Source organism: Pocillopora damicornis, chromosome 8 (genome assembly GCF_964200805.1).
Source record: "Pocillopora damicornis chromosome 8, jaPocDami1.2, whole genome shotgun sequence".
Taxonomy (NCBI): Eukaryota; Metazoa; Cnidaria; class Anthozoa; order Scleractinia; family Pocilloporidae; genus Pocillopora; species Pocillopora damicornis.
The window spans coordinates 10416832-10442077 of record NC_142677.1 but is presented as its reverse complement, the minus strand read 5'-3'; the positions used below and the strand labels follow the sequence as shown (position 1 = coordinate 10442077).

General features: G+C 38.5%; 1 protein-coding gene across 1 annotated transcript; it reads right to left on the bottom strand.

Annotated features, from left to right (window-relative positions):
* Window positions 1-567: 567 nt before the first annotated feature.
* On the bottom strand, window positions 568-24497 carry LOC113672189 (actinia tenebrosa protease inhibitors). The gene is made up of 12 exons (XM_089180853.1): window positions 24294-24497; window positions 23459-23614; window positions 22483-22733; window positions 16955-17018; window positions 14220-14399; window positions 13458-13613; window positions 12945-12991; window positions 6418-6481; window positions 3660-3839; window positions 2895-3050; window positions 2484-2540; window positions 568-834 (listed from the first exon to the last, which is right to left on the bottom strand). The coding sequence occupies exons 1-11, from the start codon at window positions 24466-24468 to the stop codon at window positions 2527-2529; spliced, it is 1443 nt and encodes a 480-aa protein (XP_089036979.1). The 5' UTR covers window positions 24469-24497; the 3' UTR covers window positions 568-834; window positions 2484-2526.
* Between the last annotated feature and the right edge of the window lie 749 nt (window positions 24498-25246).

Sequence of the window (25246 nt, the reverse complement as noted above, 5' to 3'; positions counted from 1 at the left end):
TAATTTGAAAATCTTTATGGAGACGAAATTTAGCCGAGCTGTTGCAGAGACTCAGTTTATACGTAGACCTGCTGTAACACGTAACGCCGCTTAACCCTTTCTACTCTAACATCAGTATGCATATTCTCCATACTGTTCCGTATATAACCTCTTAGGTGCTGATGAGGAGAACTTGTTTCATAATCCGCAGCTACTCTGGTTGGTGACCATTTCCTTGATTCTCATGACCTCAATGTGTGATTTGGGGGTAACATTGTAAGGAGAAATTAGACGCTGGTCACTCTTCGGGGTTAAAGGGTAAAAATTCTGTCGGGTTTTTCTACCATAAAGTGAGTGTTGCCACTCCTCATGGTCAGGAGTCCGATTCATTTCGATAAGTTTCCCCGAAAGCCTGGTGGTACTCATTGATTTCCATAAGTGGAGTGTAGCAGTGAAAGGCATGAGACGGCGGAGAAGGCATACCTGAGATCCTTCCCAGAGCTCTTGAGTCTGACGCGGTCAGAACTGGGGCACCGCGTCTCCCACTTACAATATCAAGTGAAAAGAAGTCAAATTCAGAAATGTAAATTGTGCATGCTGAATAATTATGTTTCTCCTCTTTATTTCAATAATCGGTAACTGCTCTACATTACAATGCTGTAGCGATTCATTAAGAAAAAGCTAAAAAATAGAGCACTCAACTGACCAAATACAAGATCAAGTACGAAGAATATCATACTGTCATGGGAGTCAGCAAAAGCTTCAAAAAACATTTATTCTAACGTTATGACGCTGTGAAGAACTTCTTTTGGAACTGAGTAACTGAAATGTGGCGGGCAAATTAATCGGAAGACTCTGCAAATAAACAAAATTGTTCAATATTAACTCGATCTTCTCTCACTCAAATGACAAAATCCAATGATGTTGATCAAATTGACGAAACTTAAGAAGGTTATGTTGTTAAACGAAAATTACTCCTCTAATTTTCACAAGAAACGCAAACAAATTGGTTTGCGCTATCATTTTTGGAAAAAGAACCTTGAAAGTCTTCCTCACTATCGAGGAATTCACGTCAAATTCACTTTTAAGAAGTTTTCCATGCGCAAATGAAGGGGTACGTGCTTCTTTATGAACATGTTGTTGCAACGTCTTTCAGCAGGTTTAACTATGACAATAGTTCCAATCTTCGCACGGTATCAGTCTTTTAATAAAGTTTTCGAGCCCAATTGGTCAGTTTTCCAACAATGTCCCTGTGTCGGTTTATTGACGAGTTTTCGTACTGTACATGTATCGTTACTGTAAAGTTCGTTATTGCTGACCTTTCTCCTTTCGATTTTCATTTACTTTGCTTATTGCCATTTTAAATCACTGTAAGATTTATGTTATTTTTGTTGTTATTTTTCAGAAACCAATTGTTCAGTAAAGAATGAGTAAATGATAAATGATTTGCTGAAAATCTATCGGTGTGTTCGTTGTATCAGTGATGTGTAGAAAATCAAAATGGAATACCACGCTCTTTTCAGAGAGAAGTAACTTAGGATCATCGAGTGTCATGCGCCATGAGCGAACAAGGCTTTATCGATAAAGGAAGATTTTCCACTATCTTACTAACAAAGGGATTAAAATTAGTTTCATAATTGAAGGAATACCAATTTCAAGCGGTGAAGCTTGTAAAAAAGGACCCGGGTTCCTGAACAGTTGATATGCGAGGACAGTTTGCGAGTTGCATAGCGATAGCAAAGCCGGCGTAAATGCATGAAATTTAGTTCGGTGCTAAAATTATTTTCATTAAAGTTATTAATTATTAATTCAACCGGCTACTGAAAACTTGATGATACAAAAAATTAAACTCCTAAATCTCACTGTGGTTATCGTTCCCCGGCTTCCGTTCACTATGGGTTCAGAAACAGCTAATAGCCGAACATAGACATACAAGGTAAAAATAAATCTTTAATTTTACTTATTATATACTCAACAAAATATTGCGTTTCTGATTGGTCAATGATGAATGCATAAGTAGGTTATAGAGTGCAATAGAGGTTATAGAGTGCAATACGGAGAAGTTGCCATGGAAACACCGGGGAAGCGCCAAATTTGAACACCAAATTATAAAAAAATGGCTGACAGCCGGTTTGCTTTGTCAAACCAAAACATCGTTGAGCAACTTAAAGAAAATGCGAAAAACAAAAACACGTTGAAAGCTACACAGACCTGGTTAAATGTCTGGCAAACATGGGCGACTCAACGAAAAGTAAACCCAAAAATGGAAGAATACGAGCACGAACAACTCGATAAAATGTTGGAGTAATTTTGTCGAGAATTTAATAAATAAAAAATCGTATGAACCTGCTCGTGCATTTCGTGATTTATGGTCACTCGTGATGTTTTGAAAGTTCTCAAATTGCACTCGCCTACGGCTCGTGCAATTTTGAGAACTTTCAAAACATCACTCGTGCCCATAAATCACGAAATGCACTCGCGTTCATATGATTTCCTATACTTACTGCATTTCCTGTCAAAACCGTTTTCCATTTGGGCAATATCTCGTTACTTCGCCCCACCTTAAAGAAAAGCAAGACAAGAACTAAATCTCAAGGGCTCCTTATAACACTCCGTGCCACTAGTGATTTTCCCACGTTACCCGATAGCAATGGAAAAGCTCAGAATGTATAAAATTTTTTCCCGAATTTTCTCACTCTAGTTTAATACCTTCATCCTGTCAGCATACAGGGGCCTTCACACATTTCAATCCAAGGTGTGACAATTGATATAACTCGCCAGCTTGTTTAAATGATAAGTGTATCTAATGTGCATTACTCATAAAGCAATTTTGTGTCCCTTCAATATTTAATTCAAGATGACTTAGATATAAAGACATATCTAGACCTATCTTTTTTTAAATCCAAGAAACTTACAAGTTTGTTGGCATTCTTTCAAAGTTTTAAAATTATTTTCATTTCCTCCGCAACCACCGTAGATGAACTTCTCACACTGACCGCTGGCCTCATCAAAGTGGTATCTCGGAAAGTATCCTCTGCAGTGTCCTGTCTGAGGTGGAAGGGGACATATACCTTGGAAAAAAAAAACAGCAGAGAGATTTCTCTCTATTCTCTGCACAGAGCCAGAAATGAATTGAAGACAGATGTTGATCAATGCTTCACCAGCCTCCCGTCCCATCCCGTTCCGAGTCCCATTGTCAGGATTCGAGCCCCAGTTACTTTTTTCTAGTCAGATGCTTAGTCAACTGAGCTATAATTTTGAGGACACAGACAGACTCAGGCCGATATATTGCTCTTCCCTGCTTGGGATTGAATATAGCTCTTTAATATTCTAAGTTTTCACACAAGCTAGGGCACTTATAATATATATCTGATCATGGTAGCGTGCAGGGACCGGATCACATCAACGAATGGAATCATGATGTGCAGAGAAAATAACTCGTTAAGAATTACATGATTATACGATTATATTCAATTGACAACGCAAAGACAAGTTGCATGTTCAGTTTCTTTTACATTCCCCCCTTTTCTCTATGAATAATTTGAGCCCAAAATCTCCAAATTGAATAATCAATGAACCGCTTAGCGATACGACTTATATATAAGATTTTGATATTTGTCAATAAGTTTCAGAGACTTTGAAATAAGTTTTCAAAGTTGTTTTCAACTCAGGACACTTACACGTTTGTTTGCATTCTTTCAATGTTTTGAAATTATTTCCATTTCCACCGCAACCACCAAAGGTGAATCCTTCGCAGCGACCTTTGGCCTCATTGAAATAAAATCGCGGGAAACGTGCTCTGCAAAGTCCTGTCACTTTTGGAAGGAGACAATCGCTCACACCTTGAGAGGTCATCAAATCTTTAAGAAACAAAGACAAAAGCTAATTTGGTTAAAACAAACAAACAAACAGCAACAACATCATAAAATGAATAAACAAAAAACAAAAACTGAATCAATCTCTTAGGAGTGCCGACATTAAAAAAACTACATTAGATAACTTGGTTTATCAACTGGATCGATAACGGAAATTGGCGTCAGCCCTTCGCTCCGACGAAGGGCTAACGCTCGAAACCTCAGTTTTCCAAACTAGCTACGGTCGGATAGCCATGGCCAATTTACATTATCAACCAAGTTATTTAAACAATTATTGATGCATTTGGGGACCTGGATGCTTTTATCCTTAGTTTAACTCTCTACTGCTGACAACTAGCCTTACAACTACAAATCGTTTATGATTCACAAATGAATGTAAAGATAATCAGGGGGGAAATCCTGTTGGTAATGACTTTCCTCAGTGTCTGACATGAATGAAATAAATCCGCAAGCTGAAACAAAGTAAATACTGTGCGTTATGTGATTGCAATTTGTCTTGACCTACCAGTGCTCGGGCGCGTGGACATCTTAATCGGTGTACTTTTTGCAATGTTTTGTTCAAAATGGTGCACAATGCTTGCGAAATTTGTGGGAAGTAATCAAGTAAAGGTAGTAGCTTTTATGACTTTTATGAGCAAGCGGAAACAAATGAGTCGAAAAGGTTTTCTTAAAAGACCAAACTGTTTATCAGTCCGAGTTCCTTTGAGGTGCTTTGAGGAAGCTTTCTCTTTTCTCCACGTGTGAAGACCGCCTTTTCTCAATACCGCAAGAGAGGTGGTACATCGACCGAAAAATGGTCAGATCTGCTTCTGATATCTAGAAAATTCACAAAAACTGAAACGAGCTGTTTATAATGCCGGAAATAAGTGCTCCGAGTAGAGGTAAATGAACTTTGCCTATGAAAAGCGCAAAAGGAAGCAAGCTCAAAACAATTTAATAAATTTGTATCAGAAGGATACAAGTTATCAAAAATTGGACCATTTCAATTCAATTTGAGCTCACAGTACGTTTCTGAAAATCGCCAACATTTCAAAATTAAAGTATAGCTTTTCGCAGAAAATGTTAAATTAACAATTTCCCTATGTGGTGTTACTCATAATTAGTGCAAGTTAAGCCCACGATAAGGAGAAATAATTTTGTTTTCGAGGATATAAATATAAGTGGGGGGCTTTCCATTTCCGCACGGAAAAAACCGAGCTGAAACAAGAAGCTACACGGAGCCTATATTCTGGCCGGATTTGCGTTTCAGAGGGAACAAATTGAAGGCCTTGCGGTTGTCAGCAAAGTCGCTGTTGAGTGCTTTTCAATGTTTACTTAACATGGAGAGTTATGGAGATTAAGACTTTGGAACAAGTTGATGCCATGACAAATTGGAAATACTAAAATCGCTTGATGAAATGCGGGGACTAACGTAACTGCCGCGGCAAAGTCAGCAGATAAGGAAGAAGTCACTTTGTGACGTGGCTTGAGTCACGGAGAAATCCAGAATGATGGTAACGATCCAACTCCGCAGAATAATAAACGCGTACCTCGGGCGTTTTACAAAGCCAGTATTAAATAGAATCCTACGGTTATCAAATTTCTGGTTGCAAAATTCATCAAATTTTAACGCTGTGATTCAAATCTTTCTCTGCCTGCACGAGCCAAATTCCCTTTTTTCCATTCTTACGTAAGTCTCACAGTCGGCCAATAAATATTTGCATTTGAAGACGATGATGTTTGTTTACAAGGCTTTCTCCCGCTTACATCTGGTAACAAACCTCTGAAGTTTTCTGCCTCGGAACGATATAGCACAGAAGGGATTTTATGGACCGAAAGTTTTTCGACTGACTGAAATTAAAGATATGTGGCAGTGACGTTCACAGGTTTTTTTTTTCAGAAAAGTATGTTTTTTTCGTCCGCTTACGCCAATTAAAAACTGCCACGTAGCGCCTATTGTGCACTTTCCTGTAGAGGAAAAACCACCCCGAATTTCTGATTCTGGCCCGTTTACGGCAGAGTAAATACATCACATTATAAACTAGTTAAGCAGCCCGTTTTTCAATCTGAAATTCTAAGCGAATCTTAGCATTTAGCACCGTATTCGATCGAGAAATCGATGCAATATGCTAACCTTGCAAATTGGTACTACTCAGTGAATTTTTTTTTAGTTTGTATAAATCCGTAGGCTCCGTCTCCAACATCTTGTCTGTACTGGTAAGCAGGGCAAGTTAAATGACCCACGCAATTCTTACTAAGAGTAGGGAACGCGGGTGTTATGGTGTGACCTTGTTTTCGAAAACAACATTCAAAACATTGAGGGCGCCGGCAAATTTCCTTCAGAGAATTGTAAACAGCTCAACGCAGTCTGGCGAAACTTTCCTCCGCAAAGTGTTGCGAAGCGTATTAGAGCATATGAATCTGGAGAATGCGCTATAGAAATGCATCATCATCATATCCTAACAGTCTTAGTCCAAAAACAGCAAAGACCAAGTTATCATTTACCTAATGGCACCCAAGCATCACGGATAAATATGTTCACAGAAAGTTAAGTTAGAAAAATTATTATCAACTGCTCTTATACCCAAATTCAAGAGGAGCAGCAAAGCAACTGAAAGTATGGCTGACTTCATTTCGTCTGGTCTTTTCTGTAGAAATGAAATGAAATGAAATAAGCTAAATGGAGCAAAACTACAACTTCTCGAGCTCGTCATGTTCTAAACGAACTCTGAAGCATATAACCTGAACAAATTTTACCTTTGATTAGACAGTCTGATCTTATGAAGTAACTTGAATGTGCTCTCTTTGTAAAGCGTCGATGTTCTGATGCAATGAAGGTGAATCCACAGGATAAAAAGTGTCTGAGTGCAATTAACTGAATTGAAAGGATGTAAAAGATTAATTCTTTTAATTCTTTCCTTTTACCACACGCGGCCATGGGTTACTACATCGAGGCCTTGCTCCTTTTTTAGCTGAAATCCTTGCCCAAACGCAGGTCAGAGAGAGATCATTGGGTAGCTATTCCAGCACCTTAAACTAAGATTATTGCTCTTTAGACATTCGAAGTTCAATTGGTATTTTATATCGTGCTTTGCGCCGAAAACTTGAAATCAATTTCAGTAGACCAGTGCGGAATGTTTACAGCATTCCGCCTGTCTCCGTTTTCGTTGCTTATTACCTTGAACTTCGCCAACTGAGACGATAATTACGCTTTGTTACCATTTGGTGATCATTCGCATTCTACAGCTGAGGGCAGAATTGGCCTTTTCCCTTTCTTTTGTTTCAAGTGTCCTCCTTAATTACTTTTGGTTGTTAAAGGTTTTTACTGCGCGTAGTGATTGCTATGTTGAGGAAAGGATGACATAACAGCAGTAATTTCCATGCCTGGTGCCTCTATCATGCGTGATCAACGCTTGCCGATCCAGAGTTCATATTTTCATAATCGCTGGTTCTAAACTACGATTTACTCGAGCGCACTGGCACCTCGAGTCGCATTTAAGTGAAAGAGAAGGTGGAGTGTTAACTGGTAACACCTAATTCAACCCTCATGCTAATTTCACTGAAACCGACACCCACTGCCATGTTTGAAACGAAGTAAAGCCCACACATGTCTAAACACAATATTGCTCTGAATTTGATATTTTTAACGGCACGGATACCGCTGTTTGTTATCAAGGGTAACACCAATTGCATCGCAGTAGCAATGGATTTAGTACGATAGCTTTGGTTTAGTACGACAGGGGGTTATAAAAACACCTCTTCTTTAACTCCCACGTCGCTTTCATTAAAAGCCAAAGTCTATTGGTCAGAGACAATGATTAAACATCCACCTTCATTTTAACAACACATCACCTACCCTTGATTCCCTGCAGCATTCAATCCGAGTATCATACTGAAATTATCCTTTCCGGAGTTTTGATTGATAATTCACGGTCCAAAAACTTTGAATTAATGCATTTGAGATCTTAAAATTCCATGTTTTAACAATAATCACGTTCCAAGAATCAAATCAATGGCAAGACAATGGACCCAGTCGTGCTTATCCTTTAAATCAAATCGTGACTTGTTATACACGCACGGCTTGTAAGAAAGCGAAGAAATTTTCAATACTTTGTTTCTCAGAAAAAATGGAACATTTTAATGTATGCTTACGGATTACATTTAATATGAGTGCCGCAATGGCCCGTGATGTGATGCGTGGGAACGAATGGCTGTTTTCTTAAAAATTATTTAATCGAATGATATTTTAATCAGAGACCTCAGTGAGCCGGATGTTTTATGCATATTAGGCATGCTAAGTGGTAATTATGAGCACAATGTCAAAGTAGAATGTCTCAATCGAGGTGTTTATCTTAGATTTTTAAGACAATTATTGGTTACGTGAAAGTGCCATGAAAGTATCGTTAGGGCTCATGCTAGTCAGTCCTAACTATGATAGGTTCATTAACTGAACATTGATTCGGTTGATCGGAAGCATGTAGTTCGTTGTTGCTCTTTTGTGAGATATCTATGGAAGTGTTTGAGTTGTTTTATTTAGACAACAATTAATTAGTCTTCCAAGGTCATTTGGCCAGCATGCCCTCTCGGGCCTACCGTTAGAAACTACGGCTTCGAACTTTCCAAACTACAGTGGTTATTGGTAAATACTAAGAGAGTGAATAACGTCGCGGAGGGCGCGCTCTGATTGGCTACTCAATTAATTATCTGCGGTAATAACAAATTTGACGTTAAATAACTTGAACACGCAGTGAATTGATATAATGCCAAATGTATGATTCTTTTTCAAAGGGTACGATCAAACCGGAAAAACGGAAGATTGCCTTCTTCCTAAGGAACCAGGCTTCTGCAAAGAGTATTTCTAGCGATATTACTTTGATAAGTGAATAAAGGGGTAAGTTTCTAAAGAAACTGTGGTGCTGCGTCGGTGGGAGAGTATAGCAGGTAATTTAGTGTTAACAACTGAGTTGAAAACGTAAATTAGCCACCGTAAAGGGTAAAAAAAGCTTACGTTTCGAGCGTTAGTCCTTCGTCAATCGCTCTGACGAAGAGCTAACGCTCGAAACGTTAGCTTTTTTACCCTTTACGTTGGCTAATTTACGCCTTCAACTCAGTTGTTAACACTAAATTACCTGATATTACTTTGATAAGGCCAGCGGTCAGTGCAAGAGGTTCTCTAGGGCGGTTGCCAGGGAAACGGAAATAACTTTCTCACAAAGCAGGAATGTGAGAAAAGATGCAAGTGATCAAGAAAATCCCTATTTCGACGCGAGCTGTATATTTGTAGCGGTTACATGCATGACGGGAGCATTAACGGAGGTTTAAATGAAGCAATCTAGGTGGAAGTTTTGGCGATGCTAGCATTTATTTAGTAATCTATCTTTTTTTTCTGTCCATTCAAGGTACATGCTTTTTCCCTAAGGAAACTGGACCGTGTAAAGCCAAGATCAGTAGATATTACTACAACCACCGCACCGGAAAATGCGAAAAGTTCTATTACGGAGGTTGCATGGGAAACGTAAACAACTTTAAAAGAATTCGACAGTGTGACAAAACCTGCCCTTGTAACTGAAGTAATTCAAGGTAATTTTGGTATCGTCAACATAGTTAATAGTGTAAATTTGCAACCGTAAAGAGTTTCAAAGCTGACGTTTCGAGCGATAGCTCCTCTTCAGAGCGAATGATTGCTTGCAGGTCATTGTCTGGTTGTACGAAAACCGTTCTTAAATGAGCCTCAATATAATAACTGTTATAATCGGTACAAGCCACACGTACAAAAAAAAAAAAAAAAAATAGGTCATATGAAGGCCAAAATAATGCATTTCAATAGAAAGCCATAATTAATTTTGCCTTGCGTTTGTTAGCCTCGTCATGGTACATGTAGATTTTGTTGTCATTTTGTTTGTTCAGCTGTTAAACCAAAGTCAATTTGCCACCAGCCGAAAAAAGTAGGATCATGCAGGGCCCGGATCCCTCGATATTTTTTACAACAAGAGCACTAAAAGATGTAAGAAGTTTTATTTTGGTGGATGTCGCGGTAACCAGAACAATTTCAAGAAACTTAAGGAGTGCAGGAGCGTTTGTGTATGTAAGTTTATAAATTTTTGTCTAATCATTTTTGGACGTAAATTACTCGCAAAAGTAAAAGAACTTCCGGGAAAGGTTCTTGAGTGACAAACCATAATAATGTTATAATAAGTGAAAACCATTCTTATGCCTTTACCTTGATGGATTCATCATAAAACACACGTTTACCTTGCACAAGTTGACGAGTTATAATAGTGCGTGTCTGCCATAAACAAAGATCATTTTTTTCTCGTAAATGATGCACAATTTGACAACGTCTACGTTAGAATTATGAAGAGATTCATAGCAGCATGGGGTTGGTATGTTTTTTTGGAATTTTTTTTGAAGGAATGTATTTTTATAAGAGCATAAAGTCGTTAAAGCAACTAATCAAACTTCTCCCAGCATACATTCACAAGTGAGATCAGTTATCTTTTCGGGAAACTTGATCTAAAATCATGATCTAAAAACATTTTTTTTGTACTACGTCATTGTAGATCCTTCTCCTAAAGTGTAACTGGCACCATGCGTGTACATCAGGAGCCCAGAGGATGATTTCGTTTCTTTTGCATCAAAATCAAGTAACTTAAATACTGACCTTTCAAAACTTAGCACAATTAGTGATATAGGCGTTTTTTTTAAAAGGAAACTCACCTGTTGTTAAATCATCAAGAATGCTTTGAAATTTGTAGCCTCAAGACAAACTTCTTGTAACGTCGTAATAAAGTTTCTAATCTGAAATAAATTAAAAAAAATAATCTGATTTTCAGTTTGATTCTCATTATGTGAATTTCCGATCATTTTGGGGTTATTGACGAGGATGTTTCTCTGAAAGTCATTCTCATACCCGAATTTACCTCTCGGAGGCAGGACATGACCTAGAGAAATGTGTAATACTCACAATCTTAATCTTTTAGAGAAGTTTTTCCTTCCCAATACAATGCTCCTCTGGGATGAAAACCACAGGAACTAAAAAGAGCTAAGTGGTCATACGATACCTCAGCCTTTTAAAAGCACAAGATTCAAAAGAACCAACACAAAAACGAGGCCCATTTTTTTTTAAATTCAAAACTAGTTCAGAGTTTTGGGTTGAATTTTAAAATGAGACTGTTTGCCCCCAAATCAGCTCTTGCGGTTTCTCCTTTTGCAGAACATAACCATATTTAGATACTTACGGGAGCCCACATAGGGATTGAGCTACCTCCGATGAGGAATAACTTTGTGACGCTATGATGAACTCGTATCCAGTTTCTCTCTGACAAAGGCCTAACCCTCAAAACGTCAGTTTTAGAAACTCAACCAAATTATTTTGTTGTACTCCCAACCGACGCAGCACCACAGTTTCTTTAGAAACTTACCCTCCTTATTCGTCATGTTTTGATTGTAACACGCCTTGCTGGTTGTTAAAGCCTCTGATGATTGAAAACTTCTTAAAAACTTTGATCATTAATTTTGAAAATCTTTACGGAGACGAAATTTCGCCGAGCTGTTGCAGAGACTCAGTTTATGTATCAACCTACTGTAACACGTAACGCCGCTTAACCCTTTCTACTCTAACATCAGTATGCATATTCTCCATACTGTTCCGTATATAACCTCTTAGGTGCTGATGAGGAGAACTTGTTTCATAATCCGCAGCTACTCTGGTTGGTGACCATTTCCTTGATTCTCATGACTTCAATGTGTGATTGGGGGTAATATTGTAAGGAGAAATTAGACGCTGGTCACTCTTAGGGGTTAAAGGGTAAAAATTCTGTCGGGTTTTTCTACCATAAAGTGGGTGTTGCCACTCCTCATGGTCAGGAGTCCGATTCATTTCGATAAGTTTCCCCGAAAGCCTGGTGGTACTCATTGATTTCCATGAGTGGAGTGTGGCAGTGAGAGGCATGAGACGGCGGAGAAGGCATACCTGAGATCCTTCCCAGAGCTCTCGATCCAGAGCCTAACGCGGTCAGAACTGGGGCACCGCGTCTCCCACTTACAATATTAAGTGAAAAGAAGTCAAATTCAGAAATGTAAATTGTGCATGCTGAATAATTATGTTTTTCCTCTTTATTTCAATAATCGGTAACTGCTCTACATTACAATGCTGTAGCGATTCATTAAGAAAAAGCTAAAAAATAGAGCACTCAACTGACCAAATACAAGATCAAGTACGAAGAATATCATACTGTCATGGGAGTCAGCAAAAGCTTCAAAAAACATTTATTCTAACGTTATGATGCTGTGAAGAACTTCTTTTGGAACTGAGCAACTGAAGTGTGGCAGGCAAATTAATCGGAAGACTCTGCAAATAAACAAAACTGTTCAATATTAGCTCAATCTTCTCTCACTCAAATGACAAAATCCAATGATGTTGATCAAATTGACGAAACTTAAGAAGGTTATGTTATTAAACGAAAATTATTCCTCTAATTTTCACAAGAAACGCAAACAAATTGGTTTGCGCTATCATTTTTGGAAAAAGAACCTTCAAAGTCTTCCTCGCTATCGAGGAATTCACGTCAAATTCACTTTTAAGAAGTTTTCCATGCGCAAATGAAGGGGTACGTGCTTCTTTATGAACATGTTGTTGCAACGTCTTTCAGCAGGTTTAGCTATGACAATAGTTCCAATCTTCGCACGGTATCAGTCTTTTAATAAAGTTTTCGAGCCCAATTGGTCAGTTTTCCAACAATGTCCCTGTGTCGGTTTATTGACGAGTTTTCGTACTGTACATGTATCGTTACTGTAAAGTACGTTATTGCTGACCTTTCTCCGTTCGATTTTCATTTACTTTGCTTATTGCCATTTTAAATCACTGTACGATTTATGTTATTTTTGTTGTTATTTTTCAGAAACCAATTGTTAAGTAAAAGGGATTCAAATTAGTTTCCTGAACAGTTGATATGCGAGGACAGTTTGTGAGTTGCATAGCGATAGCAAAGCCAACATAAATGCATGAGATTGAGCTTCGATGCTAAAATTATTTTCACTAAAGTTATTAATTATTAATCCAACCGGCTACTGAAAACTTGATGATAGAAAAATTAAACTCCTAAATCTCACTGAGGTTATCGTTCCCCGGCTTCCGTTCACTATGGGTTCATAAACAGCTAATAGGCGAACATAGGCATACAAGGTAAAAACAAATCTTTAATTTAACTCACTGCATTTCCTGTGAAAACCGTTTTCCGTTTGGGCGTTATCTCGTTACTTCGCCCCACCTTAAACAAAAGCAAGACAAGAACTAAATCTCAAGGGCTCCTTAGAGCACTCTGTATCACTAGTGATTTTCCTACGTTACCCGCTAGCAAAAGCAATGCTCAAGATCTATAACCTTTTTTTCCAAATTTCCTCACTCTAGTTTAATACCTTCATCCTGTCAGCATACAGGGGCCTTCACACATTTCAATCCAAGGTGTGACAATTGATATAACTCGCCAGCTTGTTTAACTGATAAGTGTATCTATCGTGCATTTCTCACAAAGCAATTTTGTGTCCCTTCAATATCTAAATCAAGATGACTTAGATATAAAGACATATCTAGACCTATCTTTTTTTTAAATCCAAGAAACTTACAAGTTTGTTGGCATTCTTTCAAAGTTTTAAAATTATTTTCATTTCCTCCGCAACCACCGTAGATGAACTTCTCACACTGACCGCTGGCCTCATCAAAGTGGTATCTCGGAAAGTATCCTCTGCAGTGTCCTGTCTGAGGTGGAAGGGGACATATACCTTGGAAAAAAAAAAAACAACAGAGAGTTTTCTCTCTATTCTCTGCACAGAGCCAGAAATGAAGACAGATGTTGATCAATGTTTCACCAGTCTCCCGTCCCATCCCGTTCCGAGTCCCATTGTCAGGATTCGAGCCCCAGTTACTTTTTTCTAGTCAGATGCTTAGTCAACTGAGCTATAATTTTGAGGACACAGACAGACTCAGGCCGATATATTGCTCTTCCCTGCTTGGGATTGAATATAGCTCTTTAATATTCTAAGTTTTCACACAAGCTAGGGCACTTATAATATATATCTGATCATGGTAGCGTGCAGGGACCGGATCACATCAACGAATGGAATCATGATGTGCAGAGAAAATAACTCGTTAAGAATTACATGATTATACGATTATATTCAATTGACAACGCAAAGACAAGTTGCATGTTCAGTTTCTTTTACATTCCCCCCTTTTCTCTACGAATAATTTGAGCCCAAAATCTCCAAATTGAATAATCAATGAACCGCTTAGCGATACGACTTATATATAAGATTTTGATATTTGTCAATAAGTTTCAGAGACTTTGAAATAAGTTTTCAAAGTTGTTTTCAACTCAGGACACTTACACGTTTGTTTGCATTCTTTCAATGTTTTGAAATTATTTCCATTTCCACCGCAACCACCAAAGGTGAATCCTTCGCAGCGACCTTTGGCCTCATTGAAATAAAATCGCGGGAAACGTGCTCTGCAAAGTCCTGTCACTTTTGGAAGGAGACAATCGCTCACACCTTGAGAGGTCATCAAATCTTTAAGAAACAAAGACAAAAGCTAATTTGGTTAAAACAAACAAACAAACAGCAACAACATCATAAAATGAATAAACAAAAAACAAAAACTGAATCAATCTCTTAGGAGTGCCGACATTAAAAAAACTACATTAGATAACTTGGTTTATCAACTGGATCGATAACGGAAATTGGCGTCAGCCCTTCGCTCCGACGAAGGGCTAACGCTCGAAACCTCAGTTTTCCAAACTAGCTACGGTCGGATAGCCATGGCCAATTTACATTATCAACCAAGTTATTTAAACAATTATTGATGCATTTGGGGACCTGGATGCTTTTATCCTTAGTTTAACTCTCTACTGCTGACAACTAGCCTTACAACTACAAATCGTTTATGATTCACAAATGAATGTAAAGATAATCAGGGGGGAAATCCTGTTGGTAATGACTTTCCTCAGTGTCTGACATGAATGAAATAAATCCGCAAGCTGAAACAAAGTAAATACTGTGCGTTATGTGATTGCAATTTGTCTTGACCTACCAGTGCTCGGGCGCGTGGACATCTTAATCGGTGTACTTTTTGCAATGTTTTGTTCAAAATGGTGCACAATGCTTGCGAAATTTGTGGGAAGTAATCAAGTAAAGGTAGTAGCTTTTATGACTTTTATGAGCAAGCGGAAACAAATGAGTCGAAAAGGTTTTCTTAAAAGACCAAACTGTTTATCAGTCCGAGTTCCTTTGAGGTGCTTTGAGGAAGCTTTCTCTTTTCTCCACGTGTGAAGACCGCCTTTTCTCAATACCGCAAGAGAGGTGGTACATCGACCGAAAAATGGTCAGATCTGCTTCTGATATCTAGAAAATTCACAAAAACTGAAACGAGCTGTTTATAATGCCGGAAATAAGTGCTCCGAGTAGAGGTAAATGAACTTTGCCTATGAAAAGCGCAAAAGGAAGCAAGCTCAAAACAATTTAATAAATTTGTATCAGAAGGATACAAGTTATCAAAAATTGGACCATTTCAATTCAATTTGAGCTCACAGTACGTTTCTGAAAATCGCCAACATTTCAAAATTAAAGTATAGCTTTTCGCAGAAAATGTTAAATTAACAATTTCCCTATGTGGTGTTACTCATAATTAGTGCAAGTTAAGCCCACGATAAGGAGAAATAATTTTGTTTTCGAGGATATAAATATAAGTGGGGGGCTTTCCATTTCCGCACGGAAAAAACCGAGCTGAAACAAGAAGCTACACGGAGCCTATATTCTGGCCGGATTTGCGTTTCAGAGGGAACAAATTGAAGGCCTTGCGGTTGTCAGCAAAGTCGCTGTTGAGTGCTTTTCAATGTTTACTTAACATGGAGAGTTATGGAGATTAAGACTTTGGAACAAGTTGATGCCATGACAAATTGGAAATACTAAAATCGCTTGATGAAATGCGGGGACTAACGTAACTGCCGCGGCAAAGTCAGCAGATAAGGAAGAAGTCACTTTGTGACGTGGCTTGAGTCACGGAGAAATCCAGAATGATGGTAACGATCCAACTCCGCAGAATAATAAACGCGTACCTCGGGCGTTTTACAAAGCCAGTATTAAATAGAATCCTACGGTTATCAAATTTCTGGTTGCAAAATTCATCAAATTTTAACGCTGTGATTCAAATCTTTCTCTGCCTGCACGAGCCAAATTCCCTTTTTTCCATTCTTACGTAAGTCTCACAGTCGGCCAATAAATATTTGCATTTGAAGACGATGATGTTTGTTTACAAGGCTTTCTCCCGCTTACATCTGGTAACAAACCTCTGAAGTTTTCTGCCTCGGAACGATATAGCACAGAAGGGATTTTATGGACCGAAAGTTTTTCGACTGACTGAAATTAAAGATATGTGGCAGTGACGTTCACAGGTTTTTTTTTTTCAGAAAAGTATGTTTTTTTCGTCCGCTTACGCCAATTAAAAACTGCCACGTAGCGCCTATTGTGCACTTTCCTGTGGAGGAAAAACCACCCTGAATTTCTGATTCTGGCCCGTTTACGGCAGAGTAAATACATCACATTATAAACTAGTTAAGCAGCCCGTTTTTCAATCTGGAATTCTAAGCGAATCTTAGCATTTAGCACCGTATTCGATCAAGAAATCGATGCAATATGCTAACCTTGCAAATTGGTACTACTCAGTGAATTTTTTTTAGTTTGTATAAATCCGTAGGCTCCGTCTCCAACATCCTAAGCCTAACCCCACGCAATTCTTACTAAGAGAAGGGAACGCGGGTGTTATGGTGTGACCTTGTTTTCGAAAACAAAATTCAAAACATTGAGGGCGCCGGCAAATTTCCTTCCGAGAATTGTAAACAGCTCAACGCAGTCTGGCGAAACTTTCCTCCGCAAAGTGTTGCGAAGCGTATTAGAGCATATGAATCTGGAGAATGCGCTATAGAAATGCATCATCATCATATCCTAACAGTCTTAGTCCAAAAACAGCAAAGACCAAGTTATCATTTACCTAATGGCACCCAAGCATCACGGATAAATATGTTCACAGAAAGTTAAGTTAGAAAAATTATTATCAACTGCTCTTATACCCAAATTCAAGAGGAGCAGCAAAGCAACTGAAAGTATGGCTGACTTCATTTCGTCTGGTCTTTTCTGTAGAAATGAAATGAAATGAAATAAGCTAAATGGAGCAAAACTACAACTTCTCGAGCTCGTCATGTTCTAAACAAACGCTGAAGCATATAACCTGAACAAATTTTACCTTTGATTAGACAGTCTGATCTTATGAAGTAACTTGAATGTGCTCTCTTTGTAAAGCGTCGATGTTCTGATGCAATGAAGGTGAATCCACAGGATAAAAAGTGTCTGAGTGCAATTAACTGAATTGAAAGGATGTAAAAGATTAATTCTTTTAATTATTTCCTTTTACCACACGCGGCCATGGGCTACTACATCGAGGCCTTGCTCCTTTTTTAGCTGAAATCCTTGCCCAAACGCAGGTCAGAGAGGGATCATTGGGTAGCTGTTCCAGCACCTTAAACTAAGATTATTGCCCTTTAGACATTCGAAGTTCAATTGGTATTTTATATCGTGCTTTGCGCCGCAAACTTGAAATCAATTTCAGTAGACCAGTGCAGAATGTTTACAGCATTCCGCCTGTCTCCGTTTTCGTTGCTTATTACCTTGAACTTCGCCAACTGAGACGATAATTACGCTTTGTTACCATTTGGTGATCATTCGCATTCTACAGCTGAGGGCAGAATTGGCCTTTTCCCTTTCTTTTGTTTCAAGTGTCCTCCTTAATTACTTTTGGTTGTTAAAGGTTTTTACTGCGCGTAGTGATTGCTATGTTGAGGAAAGGATGACATAACAGCAGTAATTTCCATGCCTGGTGCCTCTATCATGCGTGATCAACGCTTGCCGATCCAGAGTTCATATTTTCATAATCGCTGGTTCTAAACTACGATTTACTCGAGCGCACTGGCACCTCGAGTCGCGTTTAAGTAAAAGAGAAGGTGGAGTGTTAACTGGTAACACCTAATTCAACCCTCATGCTAATTTCACTGAAACCGACACCCACTGCCATGTTTGAAACGAAGTAAAGCCCACACATGTCTAAACACAATATTGCTCTGAATTTGATATTTTTAACGGCACGGATACCGCTGTTTGTTATCAAGGGTAACACCAATTGCATCGTAGTAGCAATGGATTTAGTACGATAGCTTTGGTTTAGTACGACAGGGGGTTATAAAAACACCTCTTCTTTAACTCCCACGTCGCTTTCATTAAAAGCCAAAGTCTATTGGTCAGAGACAATGATTAAACATCCACCTTCATTTTAACAACACATCACCTACCCTTGATTCCTTGCAGCATTCCATCCGAGTATCATACTGAAATTATCCTTTTCGGAGTTTTGATTGATAATTCACGGTCCAAAAACTTTGAATTAATGCATTTGAGATCTTAAAATTCCATGTTTTAACAATAATCACGTTCCAAGAATCAAATCAATGGCAAGACAATGGACCCAGTCGTGCTTATCCTTTAAATCAAATCGTGACTTGTTATACACGCACGGCTTGTAAGAAAGCGAAGAAATTTTCAATACTTTGTTTCTCAGAAAAAATGGAACATTTTAATGTATGCTTACGGATTACATTTAATATGAGTGCCGCAATGGCCCGTGATGTGATGCGTGGGAACGAATGGCTGTTTTCTTAAAAATTATTTAATCGAATGATATCTTAATCAGAGACCTCAGTGAGCCGGATGTTTTATGCATATTAGGCATGCTAAGTGGTAATTATGAGCACAATGTCAAAGTAGAATGTCTCAATCGAGGTGTTTATCTTAGATTTTTAAGACAATTATTGGTTACGTGAAAGTGCCATGAAAGTATCGTTATGGCTCATGCTAGTCAGTCCTAACTATGATAGGTTCATTAACTGAACATTGATTCGGTTAATCGGAAGCATGTAGTTTGTTGTTGCTCTTTTGTGAGATATCTATGGAAGTGTTTGAGTTGTTTTATTTAGACAACAATTAATTAGTCTTCCAAGGTCATTTGGCCAGCATGCCCTCTCGGGCCTACCGTTAGAAACTACGGCTTCGAACGTTCCAAACTACAGTGGTTATTGGTAAATACTAAGAGAGTGAATAACGTCGCGGAGGGCGCGCTCTGATTGGCTACTCAATTAATTATCTGCGGTAATAACAAATTTGACGTTAAATAACTTGAACACGCAGTGAATTGATATAATGCCTAATGTACGATTCTTTTTCAAAGGGTACGGTCAAACCGGAAAAAACGGAAGATTGCCTTCTTTCTAAGGAACCTGCAAAGCGTATTTCTAACGATATTACTTTGATAAGTGAATAAAGGGGTAAGTTTTTAAGGGGTAAGTGCTGCGTCGGTGGGAGAGTATAGCAGGTAATTTAGTGTTAACAACTGAGTTGAAAACGTAAATTAGCCACCGTAAAGGGTAAAAAAAGCTTACGTTTCGAGCGTTAGTCCTTCGTCAATCGCTCTGACGAAGAGCTAACGCTCGAAACGTCAGCTTTTTTACCCTTTACGGTGGCTAATTTACGCCTTCAACTCAGTTGTTAACACTAAATTACCTGATATTACTTTGATAAGGCCAGCGGTCAGTGCAAGAGGTTCTCTAGGGCGGTTGCCAGGGAAACGGAAATAACTTTCTCACAAAGCAGGAATGTGAGAAAAGATGCAAGTGATCAAGAAAATCCCTATTTCGACGCGAGCTGTATATTTGTAGCGGTTACATGCATGACGGGAGCATTAACGGAGGTTTAAATGAAGCAATCTAGGTGGAAGTTTTGGCGATGCTAGCATTTATTTAGTAATCTATCTTTTTTTTCTGTCCATTCAAGGTACATGCTTTTTCCCTAAGGAAACTGGACCGTGTAAAGCCAAGATCAGTAGATATTACTACAACCACCGCACCGGAAAATGCGAAAAGTTCTATTACGGAGGTTGCATGGGAAACGTAAACAACTTTAAAAGAATTCGACAGTGTGACAAAACCTGCCCTTGCAAGTAATTCAAGATAATTTTGGTATCGTCAACATAGTTAATAATGTAAATTTGCAACCGTAAAGAGTTTCAAAGCTGACGTTTCGAGCGATAGCTCCTCTTCAGAGCGAATGATTGCTTGCAGGTCATTGTCTGGTTGTACGAAAACCGTTCTTAAATGAGCCTCAATATAATAACTGTTATAATCGGTACAAGCCACACGTACAAAAAAAAAATAAAAAATAGGTAATATGAAGGCCAAAATAATGCATTTCAATAGAAAGCCATAATTAATTTTGCCTTGCGTTTGTTAGCCTCGCCATGGTACATGTAGATTTTGTTGTCATTTTGTTTGTTCAGCTGTTAATCCAAAGTCAATTTGCCACCGGCCGAAAAAAGTAGGACCATGCAGGGCCCGGATCCCTCGATATTTTTACAACAAACGCACTAAAAGATGTAAGAAGTTTTATTTTGGTGGATGTCGCGGTAACCAGAACAATTTCAAGAAACTTAAGGAGTGTAGGAGCGTTTGTGTCTGTAAGTTTATAAATTTTTGTCTAATCATTTTTGGACGTAAATTACTCGCAAAAGTAAAAGAACTTCCGGGAAAGGTTCTTGAGTGACAAACCATAATAATGTTATAATAAGTGAAAACCATTGTTATGCCTTTACCCTGATGGATTCATCATAAAACACACGTTTACCTTGCACAAGTTGACGAGTTATAATAGTGCGTGTCTGCCATAAACAAAGATCATTTTTTTCTCGTAAATGATGCACAATTTGACAACGTCTACGTTAGAATTATGAAGAGATTCATAGCAGCATGGGGTTGGTATGTTTTTTTGGAATTTTTTTTGAAGGAATGTATTTTTATAAGAGCATAAAGTCGTTAAAGCAACTAATCAAACTTCTCCCAGCATATATTCACAAGTGAGATCAGTTATCTTTTCGGGAAACTTGAAATCATGATTTAAAAACATTTTTTTGTACTACATCATTGTAGATCCTTCTCCTAAAGTGTAACTGGCACCATGCGTGTACATCAGGAGCCCAGAGGATGATTTCGTTTCTTTTGCATCAAAATCAAGTAACTTAAATACTGTCCTTTCAAAACTTAGCACAATTAGTGATATAGGCGTTTTTTTAAAAAGGAAACTCACTTGTTGTTAAATCATCAAGAATGCTTTGAAATTTGTAGCCTCAAGACAAACTTCTTGTTACGTCGTAATAAAGTTTCTAATCTGAAATGAGAGAGAAATGAGAAATGAGAAATGAGACTGTTTGCGCCCAAATAAGCTTTTGCGGTTTCTCCTTTTGCAGAACATAACCATATTTAGATACTTACGGGAGCCCACATAGAGATTGAGCTACCTCCGATGAGGAATAACTTTGTGACGCTATGATGAACTCGTATCCAGTTTCTCTCTGACAAAGGCCTAACCCTCAAAACGTCAGTTTTAGAAACTCAACCAAATTATTTTGTTGTACTCCCAACCGAGGCAGCACCACAGTTTCTTTAGAAACTTACCCTCCTTATTCGTCATATTTTGATTGTAACACGCCTTGCTGGTTGTTAAAGCCTCTGATGCTTGAAAACTTCTTAAAAACTTTGATCATTAATTTTGAAAATCTTTACGGAGACGAAATTTCGCCGAGCTGTTGCAGAGACTCAGTTTATGTATCAACCTACTGTAACGCGTAACGCCGCTTAACCCTTTCTACTCTAACATCAGTATGCATATTCTCCATACTTTTCCGTATATAACCTCTTAGGTGCTGATGAGGAGAACTTGTTTCATAATCCGCAGCTACTCTGGTTGGTGACCATTTCCTTGATTCTCATGACCTCAATGTGTGATTTGGGGGTAACATTGTAAGGAGAAATTAGACGCTGGTCACTCTTCGGGGTTTAAGGATAAAAATTCTGTCGGGTTTTTCTACCATAAAGTGGGTGTTGCCACTCCTCATGGTTAGGTGTCCGATTCATTTCGATAAGTTTCCCCGAAAGCCTGGTGGTACTCATTGACTTCCATGAGTGGAGTGTGGCAGTGAGAGGCATGAGTCGGCGGAGAAGGCATACCTGAGATCCTTCCCAGAGCTCTCGATCCAGAGCCTAACGCGGTCAGAACTGGGGCACCGCGTCTCCCACTTACAATATCAAGTGAAAAGAAGTCAAATTCAAAAATGTAAATTGTGCATGCTGAATAATTATGTTTTTCCTCTTTATTTCAATAATCGGTAACTGCTCTACATTACAATGCTGTAGCGATTCATTAAGAAAAAGCGTTATCTCGTTACTTCGCCCCACCTTAAACAAAAGCAAGACAAGAACTAAATCTCAAGGGCTCCTTAGAGCACTCCGTGCCACTAGTGATTTTCCTACGTTACCCGCTAGCAAAAGCAAAGCTCAAGATCTATAACCTTTTTTTCCTTTTTTTCCAAATTTCCTCACTCTAGTTTAATACCTTCATCCTGTCGGCATACAGGGGCCTTCACACATTTCAATCCAAGGTGTGACAATTGATATAACTCGCCAGCTTGTTTAACTGATAAGTGTATCTATCGTGCATTTCTCACAAAGCAATTTTGTGTCCCTTCAATATCTAAATCAAGATGACTTAGATATAAAGACATATCCAAACCTATCTTTTTTTTAAATCCAAGAAACTTATAAGTTTGTTGGCATTCTTTCAAAGTTTTAAAATTATTTTCATTTCCTCCGCAACCACCGTAGATGAACTTCTCACACTGACCGCTGGCCTCATCAAAGTGGTATCTCGGAAAGTATCCTCTGCAGTGTCCTGTCTGAGGTGGAAGGGGACATATACCTTGGAAAAAAAAACAGCAGAGAGTTTTCTCTCTATTCTCTGCACAGAGCCAGAAATGAAGACAGATGTTGATCAATGTTTCACCAGCCTCCCGTCCCATCCCGTTCCGAGTCCCATTGTCAGGATTCGAGGCCCAGTTACTATTTTCTAGTCAGATGCTTAGTCAACTGAGCTATAATTTTGAGGACACAGACAGACTCTGGCCGATATATTGCTCTTCCCAGCTTGGGATTGAATATAGCTCTTTATAAAGGCGTCAGACTCTAAAATATTCCAAGTTTTCACACAAGCTAGGGCACTTATAATATATCTGATAATGGTAACGTACAGGGACCTGATAACATCTACGAATGGAATCATGATGTGAAGGGAAAATAACTCGTTAAGAATTGTATGATTATACAAGGGGTTATTAGAGCACTCCGTGTCACTGGTGATTTTCCCACGTTACCCGCTAGCAAAAGCAAAGCTCAAGATCTATAACCTTTTTTTCCAAATTTCCTCTCTCTAGTTTAATACCTTCATCCTGTCAGCACACAAGGGCCTTCACACATTTCGATTCAAGTTGTAACAACTGATATAACTCGCCAGCTTGTTTAACTGATAAGTGTATCTATCTTGCATCACTCACAAAGCAATTTTGCGTCCCTTCAATATCTACGTCAAGATGGCTTAGATATACAAATACATCTAGACCTATATTTTTTTGAATCCAAGAAACTTACAAGTTTGTTGGCATTCTTTCAAAGTTTTAAAATTATTTTCATTTCCTCCGCAACCACCGTAGATGAACTTCTCACACTGACTGCTGGCCTCATCAAAGTGGTATCTCGGAAAGTATCCTCTGCAGTGTCCTGTCTGAGGTGGAAGGGGACATATACCTTGGAAAAAAAAACAGCAGAGAGTTTTCTCTCTATTCTATGTACAGAGCCAGAAATGAAGACAGATGTTGATCAATGTTTCACCAGCCTCCCGTCCCATCCCATTCCGATTCCTATTGTCAGGATTCGAGCCCCAGTTAATTTTTTTCCCGTCAGAGGCTCAGTTAACTGAGCTATATTAAAGAACAAAAATAAACTCAGGCCGATAGATTGCTTTTCCAAGCTTGAGATTGAGTGTAGCTCTTTATGGAGGCATAAGACCCTAAAACTTAGCAAACTTATTCCAAGTTTTCACACGAGCTAGGGCACTTATAATATATATCTGATAATGGTAGCGCACAGGAACCTGATCACATCTACGAATCGAATCACGATGTGGAGAGAAAATAACTCGTCAAGAATTGTATGGTTATACGATTATATTCAATTGACAACGCAAGGACAAGTTGCATGGTCAGTTTCTTTTACATTCCACCCTTTTTTCTACGATTAATTTGAGCCCAAAATCTCCAAATTCAACAATCAATGTAAATAAACCGCTCAGCGATACGACTTACATGTAGGATTTTGATATTTGTCAATAAGTTTCAGAGACTTTGAAATAAGTTTTAGTTGTATTTCCAAAGAAATCACAAATTCAAAAACTAATTTCAAGTTGTTTTAAACTCAGGACACTTACACGTTTGTTGGCATTCTTTTAATGTTTTGAAATTATTTCCATTTCCACCGCAACCACCATAGATGAATCCTTCGCAGCGACCTTTTGCCGCATTGTAATAAAATCGTGGGAAACGTCCTCTGCAGAATCCTGTCAGTTTTGGAAGGCGACAATTGCTCACACCTTGAGAGGCCATCAAATCTTTAAGAAACAAAGACAAAAGCTAATTTGGTTAAAACAAACAAACAAACAAACAAACAAACAGCAACAACATCATGAAATGAATAACCAAACAAAAACTGAATCAATCTCTCTTCATGTACTGTAGATTATACGCAAGTACGAAACACGATAAAATAACAGCCCACGTAACGTTCGGTCTCTAAAAAAACTTATTTATTTAAGATCGATCGACGAAAGATCAGATATTTGCAATATCTATTGGGGTGATGGCTCTTACGGCTAAAGGTTAAAATTTTGGCCGATTTATAGCTATTTCTTTACCGAGCCCAAAACTTACCATCTCTCTTATTTATCTATGTACAAACATGACGCTATCGACATTGCTGATCCTAGCAGTATGCAGGACGAGTGTCGTATGACCTTCGTAATAGACCTCATCGGAGGTCTAAGGGTCGATTCCTCATGGGGACTCAGAATTTTTCTTTGTCCCACGCTCGTGATAAGACGAAAAACATCTTTCTCTATATCTTTTGATTTTTTCACCAGTTCTTTTTATTGTTTATAGTTAACTTTATTTACGACCAACCGTCTGACAGTTAACCCATTGAGACCCTCCTAGGAGTAAAAAACTACGTTAGATTACTTGGTTTATCAACTGGATCGATAACGAAAATTGGTCACTCAACCGTAGAGAGTTTCTACGACTGGGGTTTCGTGCGTTAGCCCCGACGAATGGGTGACGCTGGAAATCTTAGTTGTTCAAACTGGCTACGGTCGGATAGCCATGGCCA

Coding starts and splice junctions, on each gene's coding strand:
- LOC113672189 (XM_089180853.1), bottom strand. CDS start 24,468: ATGGCCTCTCAAGGTGTGAGCAATTGTCGCCTTCCAAAACTGACAGGA. Junction 23,615..24,293: donor AAAAGAATGCCAACAAACGT/GTAAGTGTCCTG, acceptor TTTTTTTCCAAG/GTATATGTCCCCTTCCACCT. Junction 6,482..12,944: donor GCCGGGGAACGATAACCTCA/GTGAGATTTAGG, acceptor TCATTTCTACAG/AAAAGACCAGACGAAATGAA.